This window comes from Rhinichthys klamathensis, unplaced genomic scaffold (genome assembly GCF_029890125.1).
Source record: "Rhinichthys klamathensis goyatoka isolate OS25496 unplaced genomic scaffold, OSU_Roscu_1.1 h1tg000585l_1, whole genome shotgun sequence".
In the NCBI taxonomy this organism is placed as follows: domain Eukaryota; kingdom Metazoa; phylum Chordata; class Actinopteri; order Cypriniformes; family Leuciscidae; genus Rhinichthys; species Rhinichthys klamathensis.
The window spans coordinates 436,325-453,721 of NW_026607045.1; the positions used below are offsets into that span (position 1 = coordinate 436,325).

General features: G+C 38.1%; 3 protein-coding genes across 28 annotated transcripts in view; 2 read left to right on the forward strand and 1 right to left on the reverse strand.

The window, feature by feature from the left end:
• Window positions 1-185: 185 nt before the first annotated feature.
• On the forward strand, window positions 186-2,942 carry crebzf (CREB/ATF bZIP transcription factor). Of its 2 annotated transcripts, none has more exons than XM_056240178.1 (3): window positions 186-338; window positions 978-2,019; window positions 2,490-2,942. In XM_056240178.1, the coding sequence occupies exon 2, from the start codon at window positions 1,010-1,012 to the stop codon at window positions 1,766-1,768; it is 759 nt and encodes a 252-aa protein (XP_056096153.1). In that variant the 5' UTR covers window positions 186-338; window positions 978-1,009; the 3' UTR covers window positions 1,769-2,019; window positions 2,490-2,942. The 2 variants fall into 2 exon arrangements, with proteins under 2 accessions (XP_056096153.1, XP_056096154.1); XM_056240179.1 differs by lacking the exon at window positions 2,490-2,942 and having other exon boundaries at window positions 978-1,503; window positions 1,604-1,741.
• A 1,437-nt stretch (window positions 2,943-4,379) lies between these two features.
• tmem126a (transmembrane protein 126A) lies at window positions 4,380-6,144 on the reverse strand. The gene is made up of 5 exons (XM_056240180.1): window positions 6,005-6,144; window positions 5,347-5,465; window positions 5,074-5,267; window positions 4,722-4,836; window positions 4,380-4,637 (listed from the first exon to the last, which is right to left on the reverse strand). Exons 2-5 carry the CDS (start codon window positions 5,457-5,459, stop codon window positions 4,439-4,441), a joined length of 621 nt encoding a protein of 206 aa, XP_056096155.1. The 5' UTR covers window positions 5,460-5,465; window positions 6,005-6,144; the 3' UTR covers window positions 4,380-4,438.
• Window positions 6,145-7,231: 1,087 nt separating this feature from the next.
• Window positions 7,232-17,397, forward strand: part of dlg2 (discs, large homolog 2 (Drosophila)) — a 298,249-nt gene continuing 288,083 nt past the window's right edge. For 11 of the 25 annotated variants that reach the window (XM_056240211.1, XM_056240217.1, XM_056240216.1 and 8 more), the window contains exons 1-2: window positions 7,233-7,610; window positions 14,159-14,290. In XM_056240211.1, coding sequence (XP_056096186.1) covers window positions 7,592-7,610; window positions 14,159-14,290 — 151 coding nt within the window. In that variant the 5' untranslated portion in view covers window positions 7,233-7,591. Of the gene's footprint in view, window positions 7,611-14,158; window positions 14,291-17,397 lie in introns of all 25 variants that reach the window. The other 14 variants (XM_056240225.1, XM_056240227.1, XM_056240214.1 and 11 more) reach the window with 3 other exon arrangements.

Here is a 17,397-nt window from a genome sequence, read left to right on the forward strand (position 1 = left end):
ATAGTCAGTATTAGCCACCAGGTAACTGCCAAAGTAACTTGACAGCAACCTGTTCTGAAAAACAACAACAACAACAACAACAACTACAACAACATCAACAACAACAACAACAACAACCCACCCTTCGTTGCTCCTCCTCCATGACCCATGTTTCCGGAAGTGTCGCGATATCTTTGGATTCGCCATTTTAGTTCCTCTCAGTGTCGTTGTAAGTGCGTTGCTTCCACTTGGCTTTGCTACGTCTGAGCTTAAATACATTTTTTATCCTGTAAAATCAGCCTTCTCGGATTCTTTTTTCCAAACAATCATCGTCACAAGACATCAGCATACAATTTAAGGTAAGTTGCTTCGGTTATAAACGATAATATGTGTAGTTTTCTTTGCTTGAGGAAACTGCTTTGTCACGCGGACTTAGGCGCGCTGCTGCGGCCTGCTAGCCAAAACCACTAACTTACGGACATTGTAATCAATATTAATAGGTTGTTCATGTGTCAATTATTATATCAAACCTGGGAGGATGCAATGACTTACACGTACTTCATAAAATACCAAAATCTCGATGTTTTGTTAGATATTGTATGTTAACAGCGAAAACAACAGAAATAGGCTATCTGTTCTGTACGTAACTTATTTTTTTTATTACTCTTTGTTTTATGCGATAATTTAAGCTCTAAAGCGTTAACGAATGTTAATTAAATTGTATTTTACTAATCCTCGTGTTTCTTTGGTCTAATATAGAAAGACATATGTGGTGAATTGACTGCCCCTATTTTCATTAACTTTATCGCCTTTGTTCCTAACATTGAAAGTAAATGCCAAATGATGCCGTCATTCTGCTTAATATAATTTAGTTTTTGTGTGTTCCAAGTAGAAGTCCTACGTGTCTCGTATTCGTTTTTTAAAAAGATTATATTAAAATGAGTTTGAGTGCAAGTGAACTGTTGTAATTTTCTGCTAATTTCATTTTTTTTATATAGTGTTTTCGCAATTCATATCCCGAAACGGAGCCATGATCACCAGAAAAAGAGGAAGAAGCAGCCTTAACGCTGATATCACATCAAGTACCTCCAATGAGAGTGATGGTGCTTCGAAAACCAGTAATACAAGTGAAACAAACACACACACTTCTCCAGAAAGTGACACCAATGAATGGGGCCTGGATGATCTGCTTGGCTCAGAGTTCAACTGGGACCTGGACAACAATGTGCTGGATGTTTTCGGCAACTTTGAATCACAGACCAACGATGAGATGAACCAAAGTGCAGTGTTTGACGTTCCCGTATCCCGCAACAGAGGTTTGGTCCAGAGGTCAAAACTGCAAGACGTCTCTGGACGGATCATCAACAAGAACGCCGTCGCAGCAAGGATAAACCGATTAAAGAAGAAAGAATACGTCACTGGCTTGGAGCAGAGAGTGGGCTCTTTGACAACAGAGAACCGTGTTCTCAAGCAGGAAAATGGGAATCTCAACAAGAGAGTGGAAGAGTTGGAGAATGAAACTAGGTACTTGAGAGCCGTGTTGGCCAATGAGAGCATGCTGGCTCAGCTGTTGTCTAGATTGAGCGGTGTGAACGGCATGAAATTTTCTACCTCGCTTTTCCAGGAATCCAACGAGAATGACCACGATTATGCCATGCCGAGGAAGAGGGTGAAGGTGGAAGACAAAGATACTGCAGGTGGTGTCTGCCTGCATGTGGACAAAGACCACGTCTCGGTGGAATTCTGCACCAAGTGTGCTGAGAGTTCAAGCTTGTCGCATAAAATGTAGGGTCAAGTATTTTACCTTTTCAACGTTTCCCGAGACTGAACTTTGCACAAGGTGTAAATGTGGGGACATGACAACAGTAGTCAAATATAGAGTTAACTGTTAAAAATGTGTGCAGAGCTTGAATGGCATGTCTATTGAACCTGCTTTCAATACAAGTTACTGCTAAACTTGTTGACAGTTTTCTTCTAGGTGCTTGGTCCGCCATGCTGGACGACTGGGTCACAGAACATCCATGACTGCTGAAATCCATGGTAAGGATCAAGATATAGAAGACTGCACAGAACTGGTTAACTCCTAAGATGAAGACAGTGCTTTTTGCCAGTTCACGGCACAATATGAACTGTTAATAAACTTAAGTTTTGTTTTTCTTTTACATTTGGTATACGTTTAAAGCATTGAAGATAATGTACACAAGGAAATTATACATTGTGTTTTGAGTTACGTAATTGTAGTATGTAATTTCAGTTAAAATAGACTTTGAGGGAATTAAGTGGACACAAATATTGTTTAAAAAAAAAAGTAAATGGGTGATGTTTCACAAAGGGCTTCCGCTTGTATTAATCTGGTAATAATGTACCTGTTGATACATTGATGTTGATTCAACACAAGTTTGTACTGCAAGCTTGTATTTTGCTGAAAACAGATGAGCCCTTTCTGAAATATCGCTATATTTCTAAAGAATGTTTTTCATGTAGAACCCTTATTTTTTTTTATGCTAAAGTGGATTTTGCTGTGGGGAAAGCTGAAGAGTCGGGACCAGCAGCTTGCATCATGGCCTGGTAAATTTAAAAAAGGTAGTACATAAAACCGTGTAAGTTACAGCTTTTACTGACTCTTATCACACCCCTAAAGATGTCAGACGCTGTCATTCTCATTTAGCATCTAAATGAGTGTTTAAACTCTTCTGTTTGTGGTAACGTTTGCTTACAAGACATTGAACATATGTCATCCATGTGTTGCATCTTGATTTGTTAAAGCACTTGGACTTTATTTGACAGTTGTCCAGAGGAAGTGAAATGGTATGTTTTAAAATGGGATTTTCGAAGGGTTTTGATTTCTGAATAAGTCATCTATTTGTGAGATGTAATTGAAATCCAAAGACTGTGCAGACACATGGCTGCAGCTGTGCTGAGAAAAAAAAAATGTAATAAATTTTCTTTTGAGTAATGCAAAATGCTTGGTGTCCTATTAAGATATTAACTACACTCTCCTTCTCTTTTTAGACAGCACTTTCTTCGCTCTCTACAAGAGCCTTTCACCTCTCTTCAAGGTGGATAAAGAGTGGTGGTGGTTTCTCCCCATAAGGTGTAAACTGCAAAATTCCTTAAGGGCTCTGATAATTCAGTGACATCGAATTAACGGCTGGGGCTCTGTAGTGTTGCGGATCAACTTAAGCAGTTCTGAAATGTATAACTCTGAAGTTCGTGTTTCTTATCCCTGGTACCTAATACCACTGTCAGTGTGAAAAGAACAAACATCTTGAAGTGACAAATAACCATCTTGTCACTTAGGTGTTAGAGGGTTGTTTCTAATAAGCGAGATCCAAACAAGACACACTTCCAGTCCAGCACTGCTTTTATCAACTTTATTTATCACAAAGCTCATAGATGTCATTTTAAACTCTCAGTTCCAATGCACAAATGCATAGTAATCCCATAAGCTTGTTTCTACCTGCACATGTCCTGACACGTTCAAAAATAGTTACACCTGACTTCTCTTACTCTCTGGCTACCTAATAGCCCCACACTCCCCCCCAGTGTCAAACAATGGAATTACAACAAAAATTCAAAACATAATGGCTCTTGCACAATAAATCTGTGCCAAGTTAACACTGTCGGTTTTAGAGATGGAAGTACCATTTTTTTTCTCTCTCCTGTGGTAACAGTTTGTATAAAAAGACTTGAGAATTGAATGTTTCTGAAAAAATGTTTCCATAAAGTAGATTTTAACTTGGTCATGATATCTCTAATATTGTTGCAATTCTTTTCTCTTGACCCATCCAGTGATATACTATAGATGTAGTTCTTCTGAAACATTGTGACTAAATTGAGTTTTGACTGATTTAGAAGCTAATGTAGACCTTTCCTCCACAATTTTCTTTCGGTTTGCATTTCAGAACTCTTAGGTTGATCGTTGCGGTAGGGGATTGGAAATTAGCACACATTGAAAGGTCTCTTTGTGGCAGTAAATGTGTGTTGTACGTAAGATGCATAAGCTTGTTTCTCAGTGTGCATTGTTTTTATTATTATTTCCCAACATAACCTGGTTATTGATCAGAATGCTTTAAATTTGATCTCTTGTAAGTTGTACATTGGCAAAAGGCATTTGTTTACACCACTTTTTATCCACTTTATATATATATATTTTTTATATTTTACACAAACACAAATGGTTTAGTTAAGCTTTAGGTAATGTTTTGTGGTACAATTACATCCAGGCAATTAGATTCAAAGAAATTATATAAAATCTCCAATAAATATAAATACCTTAACTAGTGATTTAGGTTATTTGTGGAAATGATACAAAGGTATACTGGACAGAATCTATTGATCGGTTAGGTTTATTTTTGTTGGAAAAGGCATCAAAAGCAAGAACAAATCATTGTACTGGATGAATGAGCATGTTTCATTTTTAACAAAGATTTATAATGTAAAATATTAACATTAACTGCTAACCATGAAGCTCTTCACTGTCAGAATCTGGTATTTTCAACATTTTTAGGTAGATATCAAAGTGCTTTGAGCTCAAGTAGGTTCCAAACAAACCCTGCAGCAGCAGAACAACATACATCTTCTGTACAATGGGTTTGCTAAGGTTCATCCAGAAGCGGATCATGTTGCCCTTCTCTGGCATTGGTGCACTGTTATACCTGCAAGACAATTGGAGATCAGTTACATAACTTGCTGTATTCTATTTCTAAGAAAATAAATATGCAATAACAATGAGAACTAACCTGGCTGCAAGACCAGCATTAACAGGCAAGGCCAACAAAATAGGATATATGCCACCACCAATCACACCCACCAAAGCCCCTCTTATCAGGGTACAGGTTGGGCAGTTCAGGTCACCTACAATTACAAAATAGTCACTCAATGCAAAGCAATCAGAAGAACACAAAGCTTTCACGTCACTGGTGTAGGGTCGTCACCAAAGGTAAGTAACAAGTAGTAAATGCCAAATAAAGCAAATGAAAAGTACTTCAGCCTATAACAAAAAAACAAACTGGCAACATTATTGATGTCGAGCAGAAACAATCTCCAATCTGGTTAAAATCTTACTAATCTAGGGGTCAAAGTTAAAAATACCTGACATTAGGGGGTTTGTGACGGTCGCAGTGTACAGTGCTGCAGTTGTCAGAAAGGGAAGAACAGCCATGGGAAGGCTGGAAGTAAATCGTCCTTGGGTGACATTGAGTGCACGTCTGTAAAAGCTGTTAGCTATCAAACCAGAAAATCCAGCGTTGCCAGCCAAATATATGGGGCCATACGAAAACAGTTTCCTGTTGGGGTTAAAACAGTAATGTTTCATTAACTAACTGCAGTGTTAAAGTAAGTTGTGACATTGTATATAAAACTTACCTGTCGATATCAGGGAGCCTTTCAAACTTCTTATTCAGCATTTCAATAAACAATGTCCTGGATGCTGTCTGGCCTTGGCCTATGTCTTTCACAAGCATAGCGTTGTCTGCCATGTTGATCTAAAGACTAGAGATATAGCCTATATTAATATCAACAAATGGACTCCCAGCAGACAGATAACCTTCTAACTACATATCTAAAATGTTGATATTTCACTGTTGTGTGCTGAAGGCTGTCACCACGATTCATCAACGTTTCAGCTGACATCATGATTCTGTTTATAAATCGATTTATTACTAGTGAAATATTTGTTTATATTGGTAACTATGTTAACATTAAACTAAATATAGATACTTTATATTCGTCAGTTTGCGATTTGAACATTCACTAAATTCATATTAATCTGACCTTTACATAATTTTAGACACATTTCAGACACGTGTTTGTAAGCTGAACTTCCTGGTATGGCGTTTTAAAAATGCAGCGTTTACGGCAAGAGACGCGTCAACCACGGTCAAACCAGTAGTAACTCATTCAACCTAATGACAGCTGCTTTGTTGATGTGTAGCTGAAGAATGTCAAACCCAGTCGTATCACTGTCTGTTCATTTACAACGTCGTTTGCACATGGTCAACACCGCATTGTAGGATTAACTTACCCACGAATGAGCTTTTAAATAATCGCTAAACTGTTTCCATCCCCTGTTCAACAGTCACGGTCCTCAGTGCCAGCAGGGCGCGGCCATGTCTAACCACATGTTTGTTTCAGTCAACTCTGACCCCGAGATCCAGGAACAATACGACTATTCCTATTGGTCCGTTCGTGCGCCAACTGAAAGAATGGACGAACGCCATTGGAGGACGCGCCCTGTCAATCCCTGCGGGTCAACCCTCTCGTTGCTAAGGCGAAGCTGGTGATGATGTTGCTGCTGCTGCTGGTGATACTGCACCCACCATAGAGAGAGTCTGCAAAACAGCTTTGGCAAAAGATGCCGTGAAGATCCACAGAAAAAATAACAGGAAAGGAAGTGAAGTTGTTCTTAACTGCATATCGGGACGTTTGACGAGGAGCTTTTCGGATATATTTGCTCAGATTGGCTTAATTACCGAGGCATTTGTGGAGCCATGCGTTATCGGAAAGCTGGATGAAACTTGCAGGTGTTTTCCGACAGGCGTCGCACTGACAGGCTGCTGTTTCATTGGGGAAATATCCTGTGTTTTTTAGTTAAATCTTTTTTCTGTCTCTACCTTTAGATCAGAATTTGATACACCAGTTTGCCTGTAGCTATGCTATAGTGATTGTTTTGCTTGGGTCTTGAAGCTGAATTAAGAGACGTGAAACTGGATTGCGCTGATCAAGCAGCAAGATAATAATACATTTTCAATTATTTTCTGGTCAGATTATCACATAAGACATGAAGTTCAACACATGAACTTCATTCTATCACGATGTAGGCATATATAACAAGTTGTTCTTGAAGAACTGTTTACAAGCATGCATCAATAAACTTACACAGGCATATGAGATGCAGAGACGTGAAGTCATGCTTATTTGTTCGTCAAACTGTTGCTAGATCTCCATATTTGTAGTTTTAGGATTTAAAATAATGCTTGATCAGCATATAGCCAACTGACTGAGTCAAAGTCAAGCCATATGTGCTGGGGAGCCTTTCTAGTTTGATGTCTATGGCCCTTTGGGACAAAAACTAGCGGTTAGATTTAGTTTAGGTATTCACTGCGCTTTTAATATTCGTCAGGACTGTATGGGTTAAATCAATGGGTTGTTTTATGGACAGCGTGATTGAATTATGTTTATGTAGGCTAGTAAAACACCAAAGGCATTTAAGGAGTCGATGGTTGTGCGAATGTTCCTGGGGAATAATTCTCAATAGCCTACCGAGAACACATTCAGACACTGGAGAGCAGTTTTGACATTTCTCATGGACTCATGCACGCCAAGGTGCACCGATCACTATCCACTCTTACTATCGGATTATGGATTTATTTCTTATGAGCGAGTCATGCGCTCAGCATATGCTGTTTTCTTCTGCAAGATGTTTCAGCGCGTGCCCCTCTCTTTAACTTGACAATTCTATGAGCTTTTCTATCTACATTAACGAACTGAGCCGGAACTTGCTGCTTTAGCAAGTGACAGTTTCTCCAAGACACTGACAGCAGATGAGGGAGAAACGTTTGTGTTGCTGTTTCCATGCGTGACAATCCCACAAGGACATAAAGGAGTAATTATGCCCTTAAGAAAACGAGGTGAGAAATAAACACTAGGCTACGTACTAACTGTGAAACATGTTTACTGTAGTTGACATGTAATGTGTGGACTTTTTATTTTATTTTTTAAATCGTCAACATTATCCTAGGTTAAAATGTAAATTAATGGGTAAGATGAATTTTATATTCTTGTTACTGGTGACCAGGAATATGCAATTTCTCTTATTCATTTCTTTTTTCACCATTTTAATCACATCGAGTGAAGACAAAATTATTTTAAATGGTCACGCATTGTTACAAATAAAATGTTAAAAGTAGGCTACAAATAGGCTATTCCATGTCTCTCAATAAGAGGTCATACAAGCTCCATAATAATTGTTCGAATTTGCAAAATGTTGAAATATAGCATGACACGCATGTGAAGTTTGCACAAGTATTTCACGCCAGCTCGGGTAATGCAAAATGTCAGAACTTGATTAGGTGAAAGTTTTAGTTGCTGATGCAGACAAAGATGATCATGCTATCATGACTGTTGTGGCCGTGTCTTTGAATATCCTTATTTTATTTAGACTTCTTTACCTCCTAAGCCTTAAATATGCAGTGGGGACTTCAAACTGTGTAATTATATATGTAGGTCTCCTAATAGTGTAATTATACTCTGCAGTAAGTTTGTAGTCTGTAAAAATAGACACAAGTATGGCCAACTCGCCCATGACCTCGGATGCTCTTAGATGCTGGTTTGCATTTATATTTCAGACTGGTATGCAGCTGTTTTTAGTTACTCTTTGCATGCCTACAATACAAGTCTTTTTATGGATACTATAAATTTAGTATATATATTTTTTTAACTGTATAGAGAATTCTGTATGAGAATTCTCAACTATATGTAGAATTCAGAAACCCTTGTTATTAGCGATACTGGTGGTCGTTAAGTGAATTGCAGCCAGCAACTTATTGCTCGTGCTCGTGCTCGCACTCGGGGAGTCTCGTGCACGCGACACGTAACGTTAACGTACAAGAGTGAACGTGATTCAAGGCCCCACGCGGCGAAGTTCTCTTTCGTTCTTTGCTTTGAAGCAAAAAATTATTTGGAAACGTTTGCACTTTGCAGCGATATACATTTAACGAATATCCTGACGCCATCTCATCACCACCTTCAATAACAAAACAAACACACAGAAAAAGCAGCAAGAAAGCGTCTAATCATAGCGATGTGGATATGTTTGCACCAGCTCTGCAGTTCACCGGCATCATGTCGACAGATGAGGTAATTCAATTTACAGTGTTATGATAGTTTATCTGAGAACGTATATCTGAGAGATTAAGTATAGCCTATAGTTTTAATTATTTTTCTTTGCATGAGACGTTGACATTGCAGTAGCTATAATGGCTCTTTCGGCAGGGCCGTCGCTAGGGGTTATAGGCCCCTGTTGTTTAAGTAATTCTAATATTTATATTAGTTGTATGCCTGAGATTTAATTAAACCACAAAAACATGCAATTTGGTTAAATATTTTTTCCAAATATCTGCTTCTCTTAATTCCCTAAAAATAATTAGGGATCTAACGATCTAAACTATTTATTAATTATTCAGTCAGTGACAAACATCAAATGGACCCAATACAATTGTAAGTCCCACCCCAGCTCGTGAACAGAACCAATCAGAGTTGAGGCGGCAGCTGCCTGAAGTTAACGATGAACTTGGTGGAAGAGCAGGAGACTGACTGACTGAAAAATGTCGGGGAAAAAAGAAAACATAAATCAGGGTAACAGAAACGCCATGAAAATAAGGAGAGGGAGGCCAGGAGAGTTGTTGTACCCCAGTCGACCAAGACGTTCTTAAAGACAGGCTGTAGCCTACTGTTATTTCGCTGGGTATATGAACACTAGCGTCTACAGCCTGCCTGCCTGCCTGGTACTGTCACTTTTCATTATCTGTGTGCACCACAATCGACCGAATGATTACGTGTTCAAAATCCCTGTCTTTTTACACTATTGTAAATGGAGTTAACAAATTGACACGAGTGACGACGCATTGGATAATGTACATGACCTGCCGGCTGATGATGTATTTTATTACATCAAGAAAACACGAATAGGCTACATACAACACACTGCACTTGGATGAATAAATTGATTAGTTTTATTTAATAATATATTACCAGTTCCATATTATCTTTATTAAAAAATAAGACTATTATATTTTATTTTTTAAATTTGACTACATTCTTGTCAATTTCTAAAGGTTTGCATTTTGATTTATGAATTATAACAGACTGATGGGGAAAAACCCCATTATTTTGCTGTTACTTTTTTAAAATTGGTTTTATTATTATGTAACAATTTCTTGCTTTTTGTTAGTTTTTATTAGTTGTAATTTATATATAAACATTTAACTTTTAAAATAAAGGTTTTACAACAACATCAACATCTTCTGTTATATGTGGGCCTCCATGCTCCTCTTGTTCAGTATATGATATTGGTGAAGGGTGGTGGGGGCCCACATCAATATTTTTTTTCAGGGGCCCCCGAATCCTCTAGCTACGGCCCTGATTGTAAGCATAATTTAATGTGTTATTGAACGGAATTGAGGCTCTCGGGAGCGCGGTTAAACGTCATAGCATATTCCTTTGATTTTCCCGGTAAAAACGTCCTGAGTCCTTCACATAAAAAAACAGTCTACAGGCTTTCATAGACAACCTAGGAAGTTGGGGAAGCTTTTATTTTTAAAGTTTAGTTACAAGCTGTTCAGACATTGGCAATAAAATAAGTGATTAAAACATATAGCCCCTTTAGTCCCCTACTACTAGTAGCTTATCATTATCAAGAAAGAACAACTAAAGGGTTTTTCATACAAACCTAAATGATGAATCCAAATTCATAGGGTTTTATGCAGTGTTAATTAACATTGAAAAGTTGAGACACTATTTTATGTTACTGGTTGACTGATGCTACTTCATACTGTAGCTAAATAATTCTATTCTGTAGCTTAAAGGTACAATATGTAAGAATTTTGTAATAAAATATCCAAAAAATCACTTGCACAGTGTGATTTCCTGCAGTTGTGTACTTACAATATCCCAAAAGTCTCCAAAGATTTTTTATTTCAGAGAAATTCCAATTTTAAATAAGTGGCCGTCCCGGAAAAAAATGTCGCCTGTCAATGACGCAATATCCGCGCTATCCTCGGTTTCCGTTCATACTGCCATAGCCATGACGTAACCATGGTGACAGACGTGGACAACTGCGTAGTGCGTAACGTTTAGCGGCACGCAGTTCTTGTTTCTTTCAAACATAGACCATGGCAAACAGACTTTGGGACAAACCAGGAGAACTAAAATGAGGATCAATATCAGCGTGGTGTTTTGAGATGCCGTGGCGTGAGCTCCATGTCCGCGACTAACTTGGACTTGACAGAGCTTCACGAGTCACGACTTGACAGCTTTATTAGACAGGTGAGCAAATGTACATAAAACAAATCAATGTTATATAACGTTAGCTCAACATGATGAAATGTTAGAATATGGTCAGTATGTTATTCTAATGTGGATCTAGCTTACTGCTAGTTTCGTATAGCAAACGAACTAACACGTAGTATAACATTATAACTTTCAACACACATTTAAATGCCGTTTAGTGTGATAGTGTAACGTTAGACCAAGTGAAGCAGCACTGCGTTACCTCACAAGTTTAATTCGTCTAATAAACTGACCTGTGTGAGTAATCCAGCACTTGCGGGTAGTTCGGTAGAATTAAATGTCTTTATTCCTTTATATTTATTTCGATCGTGACCTGCTTCATACCACTGTAATGTTAAAAAAAACATGAATGTTTGTACTCATCCATAAACATTATTAGATCCATCAGCTTCACAGCAACTCCCATCATTCAGTTCATCACTGCGTCATAAACCTACGCCTTTGTTATTGTTGGAAACTGCGCCCTCTTGTGGCGAAAAAAACCTACATATTGTGCCTTTAACTAATGCTTTGCATTTTGAGGTGAGCAGTCACATAATGAAAGTTAAAGTTTTATGTTGCTCTTTCAGATTTTCTAAATCGTGTTGCTTCTGAAGGCTCTGTCTCCAGGTGGTACTCATTGTAGAGTCAAATAATGTCCAGCTCCACCTCTCTGGACGTCTAATGGGGTGGAGGGATAGAGTTATGGGTAGGGTTAGGGTGTGGTTGGATATTCCAGCTCCACCCATTAGGCCCAAATTACATTCGCTCCTCCTTGCTGGACATCTAGCGAGGAGAGAAACAGCCTCCACCCTGTCCCTAGTAGGGCTGTACGATTAATCGCAATTTACATGAAATCGCACTTAAACCGATTTGGCTTATCACGATTATGAAATCGCAAAGGCAGCGATTATTTTTTATGCGCAGCTGGTCTTTGATGTACGGCTCTGTAAACGCTGCTCCTAGGCATGTGCCGGTATCAAATTTTCATGCTGCGATTAATTGATTGAGCTTTTATCACGGTATACGGTATTATCACGATATTTTTATTGCACAAGAGAAACAGATGGATTGGGGGTATCTAAAAAAAACTTGCATCACAATGTGTAATTGTGATTGTCAAAACATTAATTTTATTTTTTAGTGACAACATGGTACAATGTTTACATGGTACAGTTACTGAGGCTACTGTTTGTATTATTGCTTAACACAATTTTCACGATTTCAATTAAATTCTTGGATTTAATTTCAATCTTGATTCAATATTGACTCATTTGGATAAATATTAGGTAGGCTACAGTAGATAGCCTGCATTTAAATTTTTCTCAAGAAAAAATATCTCACTGTAAACATACAGAGAGAAATTAAATATAATGCATACAATATAAATATAATAATAATATAAATATAAAAATGTAATATGCCGTAATTTTCATTATAATAACAATTATATAATGACAAGTAAACATATAATAAAATATGTAATATAGTGCACATATTTAGCAAAATACTCCTCTCTATAGCTATTTTCTTATAGTCAACTAACATTAAATGGCTTTCCTGAGGTAAATGTAACGTTCTGTGACATAATTGTTCTCCTGCAGTGTTATTGACCTCTTTCCGTGGTTGAAAAACACTGATTGATCGAAAGTACGTACCTTTCGGTGGGTTGTACTGTATCTTTAATAAAAAGTAACAGATGATCTGTTTACTTGAACTGAGGCGCGCGATCTGTCACGTCACATTTACAAGCAGCAAAACAGTATTTATTGTCTGAATTTCGTCAAAAAATGGACAGAACCTGAGAGCTGATGTTTTTTTCATATCAAAAGTAACCTGCTCTGTCTAGTCTGTCGGTGTCAGTGTCCTCTTTGCTCCGCGATTTTTCTCTGCGTGAGAAAATGGATGTGTGGCGCGAGACCGTGTGAAAGTGTCAATTGCGTGAGTGTCTCTCAAGCTGAATGCGTGAGAGTTGGCAGCCATGCGGGGGATAAATAGTCGGCAGCGTTCCTCCTTCCGCCGTGCTTCTTCTCCACGTGAGGATTGTTTACATTAGACTAGAGTGCGCACTGCATGCACACAGTGCTTATACATGTGATGTGGGGATTGTTTACATCAAAGTGCGCACGTGTTTTGCGCAGCATACGCATTGTTTTTTAAGCGGTTGATGGAAAATAAGCTGATGCGCGTTCTAAAAATCTAAATTCGGATCTATTATTTTTCACGGTATTTCGAAGTCCCCGCGATAACAATATCGTGCATATTCATTACCGCGATTTATCGCATTACCGAATACCGGCACATGTCTAGCTGCTCCATCTGAAAGCCCTGTGAGTTTGAGTCACTTATAACGTGCATTTGAAAAGCAACACATGTCAAACATCTTTCCAAACATGAGAAGCATTTATGAACCTCTTGTCCAACAAAAAGCAACATTTAATAATATGCTTTTACTCCAAACTCACTTCATAACAACAGTTGAGGATCCTTCTGTGAGATGATGTGGCTTCTTACACAGAATAAGGCAGTTGTGTGTTTATTAGTCACTGTTAATCAATTAAAGCGTTTCAATCTTCTGTTTATTCAGCTACAGTGATAGTATGATGCCCGATGGGGATTTTCTGGAATGATGTGTGTTATCGTACTTCTGCGGCGGGGCATATTTGGCGTGTCTGCTTGAGAGCACCCTCTGGCTTTCAGACTGAGCAGCATTTACTACAGATCAGCCGTGCTGCATTGACAAGCTGCACATAAAATAATCACATCCTTAGCCAAATCGCGTGCGGTTTCATTGCGATTAATCGTGTAGCCCTAGTCCCTAGTGTCTGTTTGTCTGTGTGATTAAGTGACTGAGTCATGCTCAGTCACGCTGATGATCTGTGGCAGTAGTAAAGAGTGTATATCAGGGTTATCAACGCTAATCTGCTCAAAACCCATTTTACTTTGTAAATTGACATACTGAGAGATACATGTGTTGATCAGTCATAATTTGACTAGGAATGTGCATTAAGTATAGAGGGTCAGTTTTGATTTCATGCAATTCCTTTTATGTGTGATGGATAAGAAATGTGTGTAAAAAAAAAAAGAATCAGGCAAGAAGCATAACATTTTATTTTATTCTGTCTTGCAGACACAGCCAGGGCTATAAGCCTCATGGAGGACTACTGCTCCAAACTGAAGAAACCAGAGGAACAACAGCTCAAAACTGCCATCTTAAGAGTCACAGGCATTTTCAAAAGCAGTCTTTTCCAGGCTCTCATAGGTAAGCTTATATTTTCAGAACTTTTTTTGTGCAATTTTTTTCTTTTATAGCAAAATAGGTCAATGAAAAGACAAGATTCACTTGATTGGTTGAGCAGCATTCCCTAAATATTTAGGATATTTACTTGAATTTATTCATGTCTAGAGTGTTAATGTTTATTGTTGTTCTTGTTTAAAGTGCTCCTAATTATGCCACTATTATCGAATACCTTTTATGCAGTGTGTAATAGAGCTGTTTGTGAATGTAAAATGTCTGCAAAGTTTTAAACAACGAAGTGCACGTCTCCTAAAAGAAAAAAATGGATTCTAAACTGCTGAAACGAGTCGTCAGCAATTGCAGTCTCACCTGTTATACGTAACAACAGTAACACATTTGCTTAATGCCAGCCTATGGTCTTCATTGGCTGTCCGCAAATGACGTCTACTTTGACCCGCCCTCAAACAATAGTAGCTGAGGCAGGGCTCCAAACTGCGACCAAATGGTCGCAATGTACAACCTTTTTCCTGCTGGTGCGACTAAATCCTGTTAGAGGTCGCACTGGTGCGACCACCACGTTGCCCAACTGACAAGAGCTGCCTTTTTATGCTGCATAAAAAGTGGAACGAAACCGCGCTACTCTGAGTTTAAACAGCTTCACTAAAGGGCTGATCTCGAGCATTCGAATGGTGTCATTCGTATCACTGTATCAAGCGCAAGGAAGCCTCCGGAGCTGAAATTCAGATAATGGTTTGTCGTGTTCTACTCAGAGCAGAGTAGACTTTTGCTAATGAGGGGTAAAGAGAGACTAAATCTTCTAACTAACCATTTTCAAACTGTTTGACAAATTAGGTGATTTACAATGTATATTTTGAGAACATGATGGTGTTTTTTAATACAAAATTAGGAAGCTTTAAAATAGCATAATGAGGCTCTTTAAAACACTGTTTTTGAGTCTTAAGGTCAATGTTTTCTTTTCTATTATTTGTTCCATTAAGATTGCATGTGCTTTGTCTGCTGATGTGACATTTGCTCATAGTTCATTCTTAAGCAGTGGGCACATTCTGCCGCTTTAGGGCTTTTTTTTCCCTGAAATAAAGTTATTTTTAACCTTGCTGATGTGGCAGGAGATGCTTCCCTGTGCCTCTGGTATTTTAAACGTGTTCCTCATAAGCCCCAAATCTCCACAAGCTTTTGTCTTTTGTGTACAGAGAATCAGATTGGTTTTGAATCTTGATTGGTTTAACTCATCTATTCATACTCCACGTCAAATAAAGCTTGAGGACAAATGCTCTCATGTGCTTTTAGTATGTATTAGTGAGCTCTAGAGATTGGTGGTTTTGACTTTCATGATTTCCTCTTAGCATGCTATTAAATGTTTAGACACTTCGTTAGCTGAATATAGAATGTACAATTGATGATTCTGTAATATAACGTCTAATCATAATTTCTGTAATGAGATGGACCACTGTGCTGTCACAGTCTGTTAACATTTTCACCGGGATGTCGATCTTTATTCTGGTCTAAAGCAAAGGTTAATTTCATTCAATCAATTAGCAAAGAAACTCAGAAAGCAGCCTGTCTTTTCTAACAAGTTTTGATGTTTTAGTCTTTGCTTTGAGAAATGTAACATTATGAAGTATTTCTTATTCCTTTAAACAAATAGCTTTGTTTATATAGTTGCCTTTTTCAATTGAGTTTGTATAGCCTAGGGAATGTCAAAAAACACAGCTTTTGCTTTAAATGGATGTTGGTAGAAATACGATGATGCAAGTTTTAACATCAACACATTGAGGAATCTTATGCAGAATTTCTTTTAATAAACTTATTTCCTTATCTTTTAGCGACATTTATCTTGCCATGACGTTTGAATCGGGCCCTATGCTTGCTATGACTTAAACTCTAGGGTTTAATAGTCCAAAAAGCCTTTAATGAGTTGGATGAGAATTAGTCATGCAAAACATTTGCGTTATTAAAAAACAATGTGATTAGATGCAATATGCTAAATCATAGTTGTGTATAATTGCTTGAGCGATGGTATTATGATTTGGGGGCAGGGATTTAAATATCACAAATATCTATTTCCTTTTTATAACCTGTAATATCTGGGAATCCTTTTTTCTTCTCTGACCTTTACCTCAACCTTTTGATTGTCATCTGTTCTCGGCAGATTGCTTTCTATTAATTGGAAAAAGTTGACGTGATCCTAACAGGCCTTCATGTGCTTTGCTGCCCTCTTGAAATCATTAACATATGACGGCACACATTCACAGCCTAACTGTATAATTAGGGGCCAAACCCCAAAGGGGCTATGGCACTTACTAAAATTGTTAGTTTTCTTTATTATTATTCTTCCTGAATGTAAGTCTATGGCAGCCTATAACCCGTAAGTATGACAATTATGAGAATTGGCACGCTTGTAGTATTGGTAATGATTAGTAATCTGATCAACTTTGGGTTATCTAGGACCAACTCTATTGCACCACCACCAGTTCAAAAATTCACATTTGAAACGGTTATTACTAGTGCTGCACGATTAATCGTATCGCAATCGTAATCGCGATGTCAAGCCTATGCGATTATATGACGCAAAATACTGTGATTTTATATGAAATAAACAAATTAGGGCTGTTAACGCAGCATCTGTTATTTTTTGTCATCCTTTGGCTACTGTACATGTCTCGATGAATGGTTTAAATTTCGCATGAATATTAAGAGCGAGACAAGTCAAAAGAGAGCGCGCTGCCTGTGAATGTCCTGACTGAAAGACGCGCGCCAGTATCATGCGCATGCACAGACCGCGGCGCCAGAATACAGTTCTCTTTCCGCTTGAAGTGAACGAACAATAACACACACAATTATGCCAAAATATCATTTGTCGAGTGTCTTTATAAGATAAGAGCAGTCTTATGATGGTCGAGTTGTGAGAGAATAAGGCACGTGTGAGATCCGCGGCGTCTCTGTCAGCAACTCTTAAAGGAGAACTCCGGCGCAAAATGAACCTTTGGTCTAATTACACATTGTTACCTAGTCAACCGTTATCTGAGATTTGTTTTCATGATTATCGAATGTAAATAGTTTTATCTCTAAAAACAGTTTAGCCTATAAAGCTAGTATAACGCTAGTATATT

What these genes read in the sequence shown, in the direction of transcription:
- crebzf (XM_056240178.1), top strand. Translation starts at nt 1,010, where the DNA reads ATGATCACCAGAAAAAGAGGAAGAAGCAGCCTTAACGCTGATATCACA.
- tmem126a (XM_056240180.1), bottom strand. Translation starts at nt 5,459, where the DNA reads ATGGCAGACAACGCTATGCTTGTGAAAGACATAGGCCAAGGCCAGACA. An exon ending in CACAAACCCCCTAATGTCAG is followed by an intron (nt 4,837 to 5,073) that starts GTATTTTTAACT and finishes TTGTAATTGTAG; the next exon opens with GTGACCTGAACTGCCCAACC. An exon ending in AATGCTGGTCTTGCAGCCAG is followed by an intron (nt 4,638 to 4,721) that starts GTTAGTTCTCAT and finishes ATTGTCTTGCAG; the next exon opens with GTATAACAGTGCACCAATGC.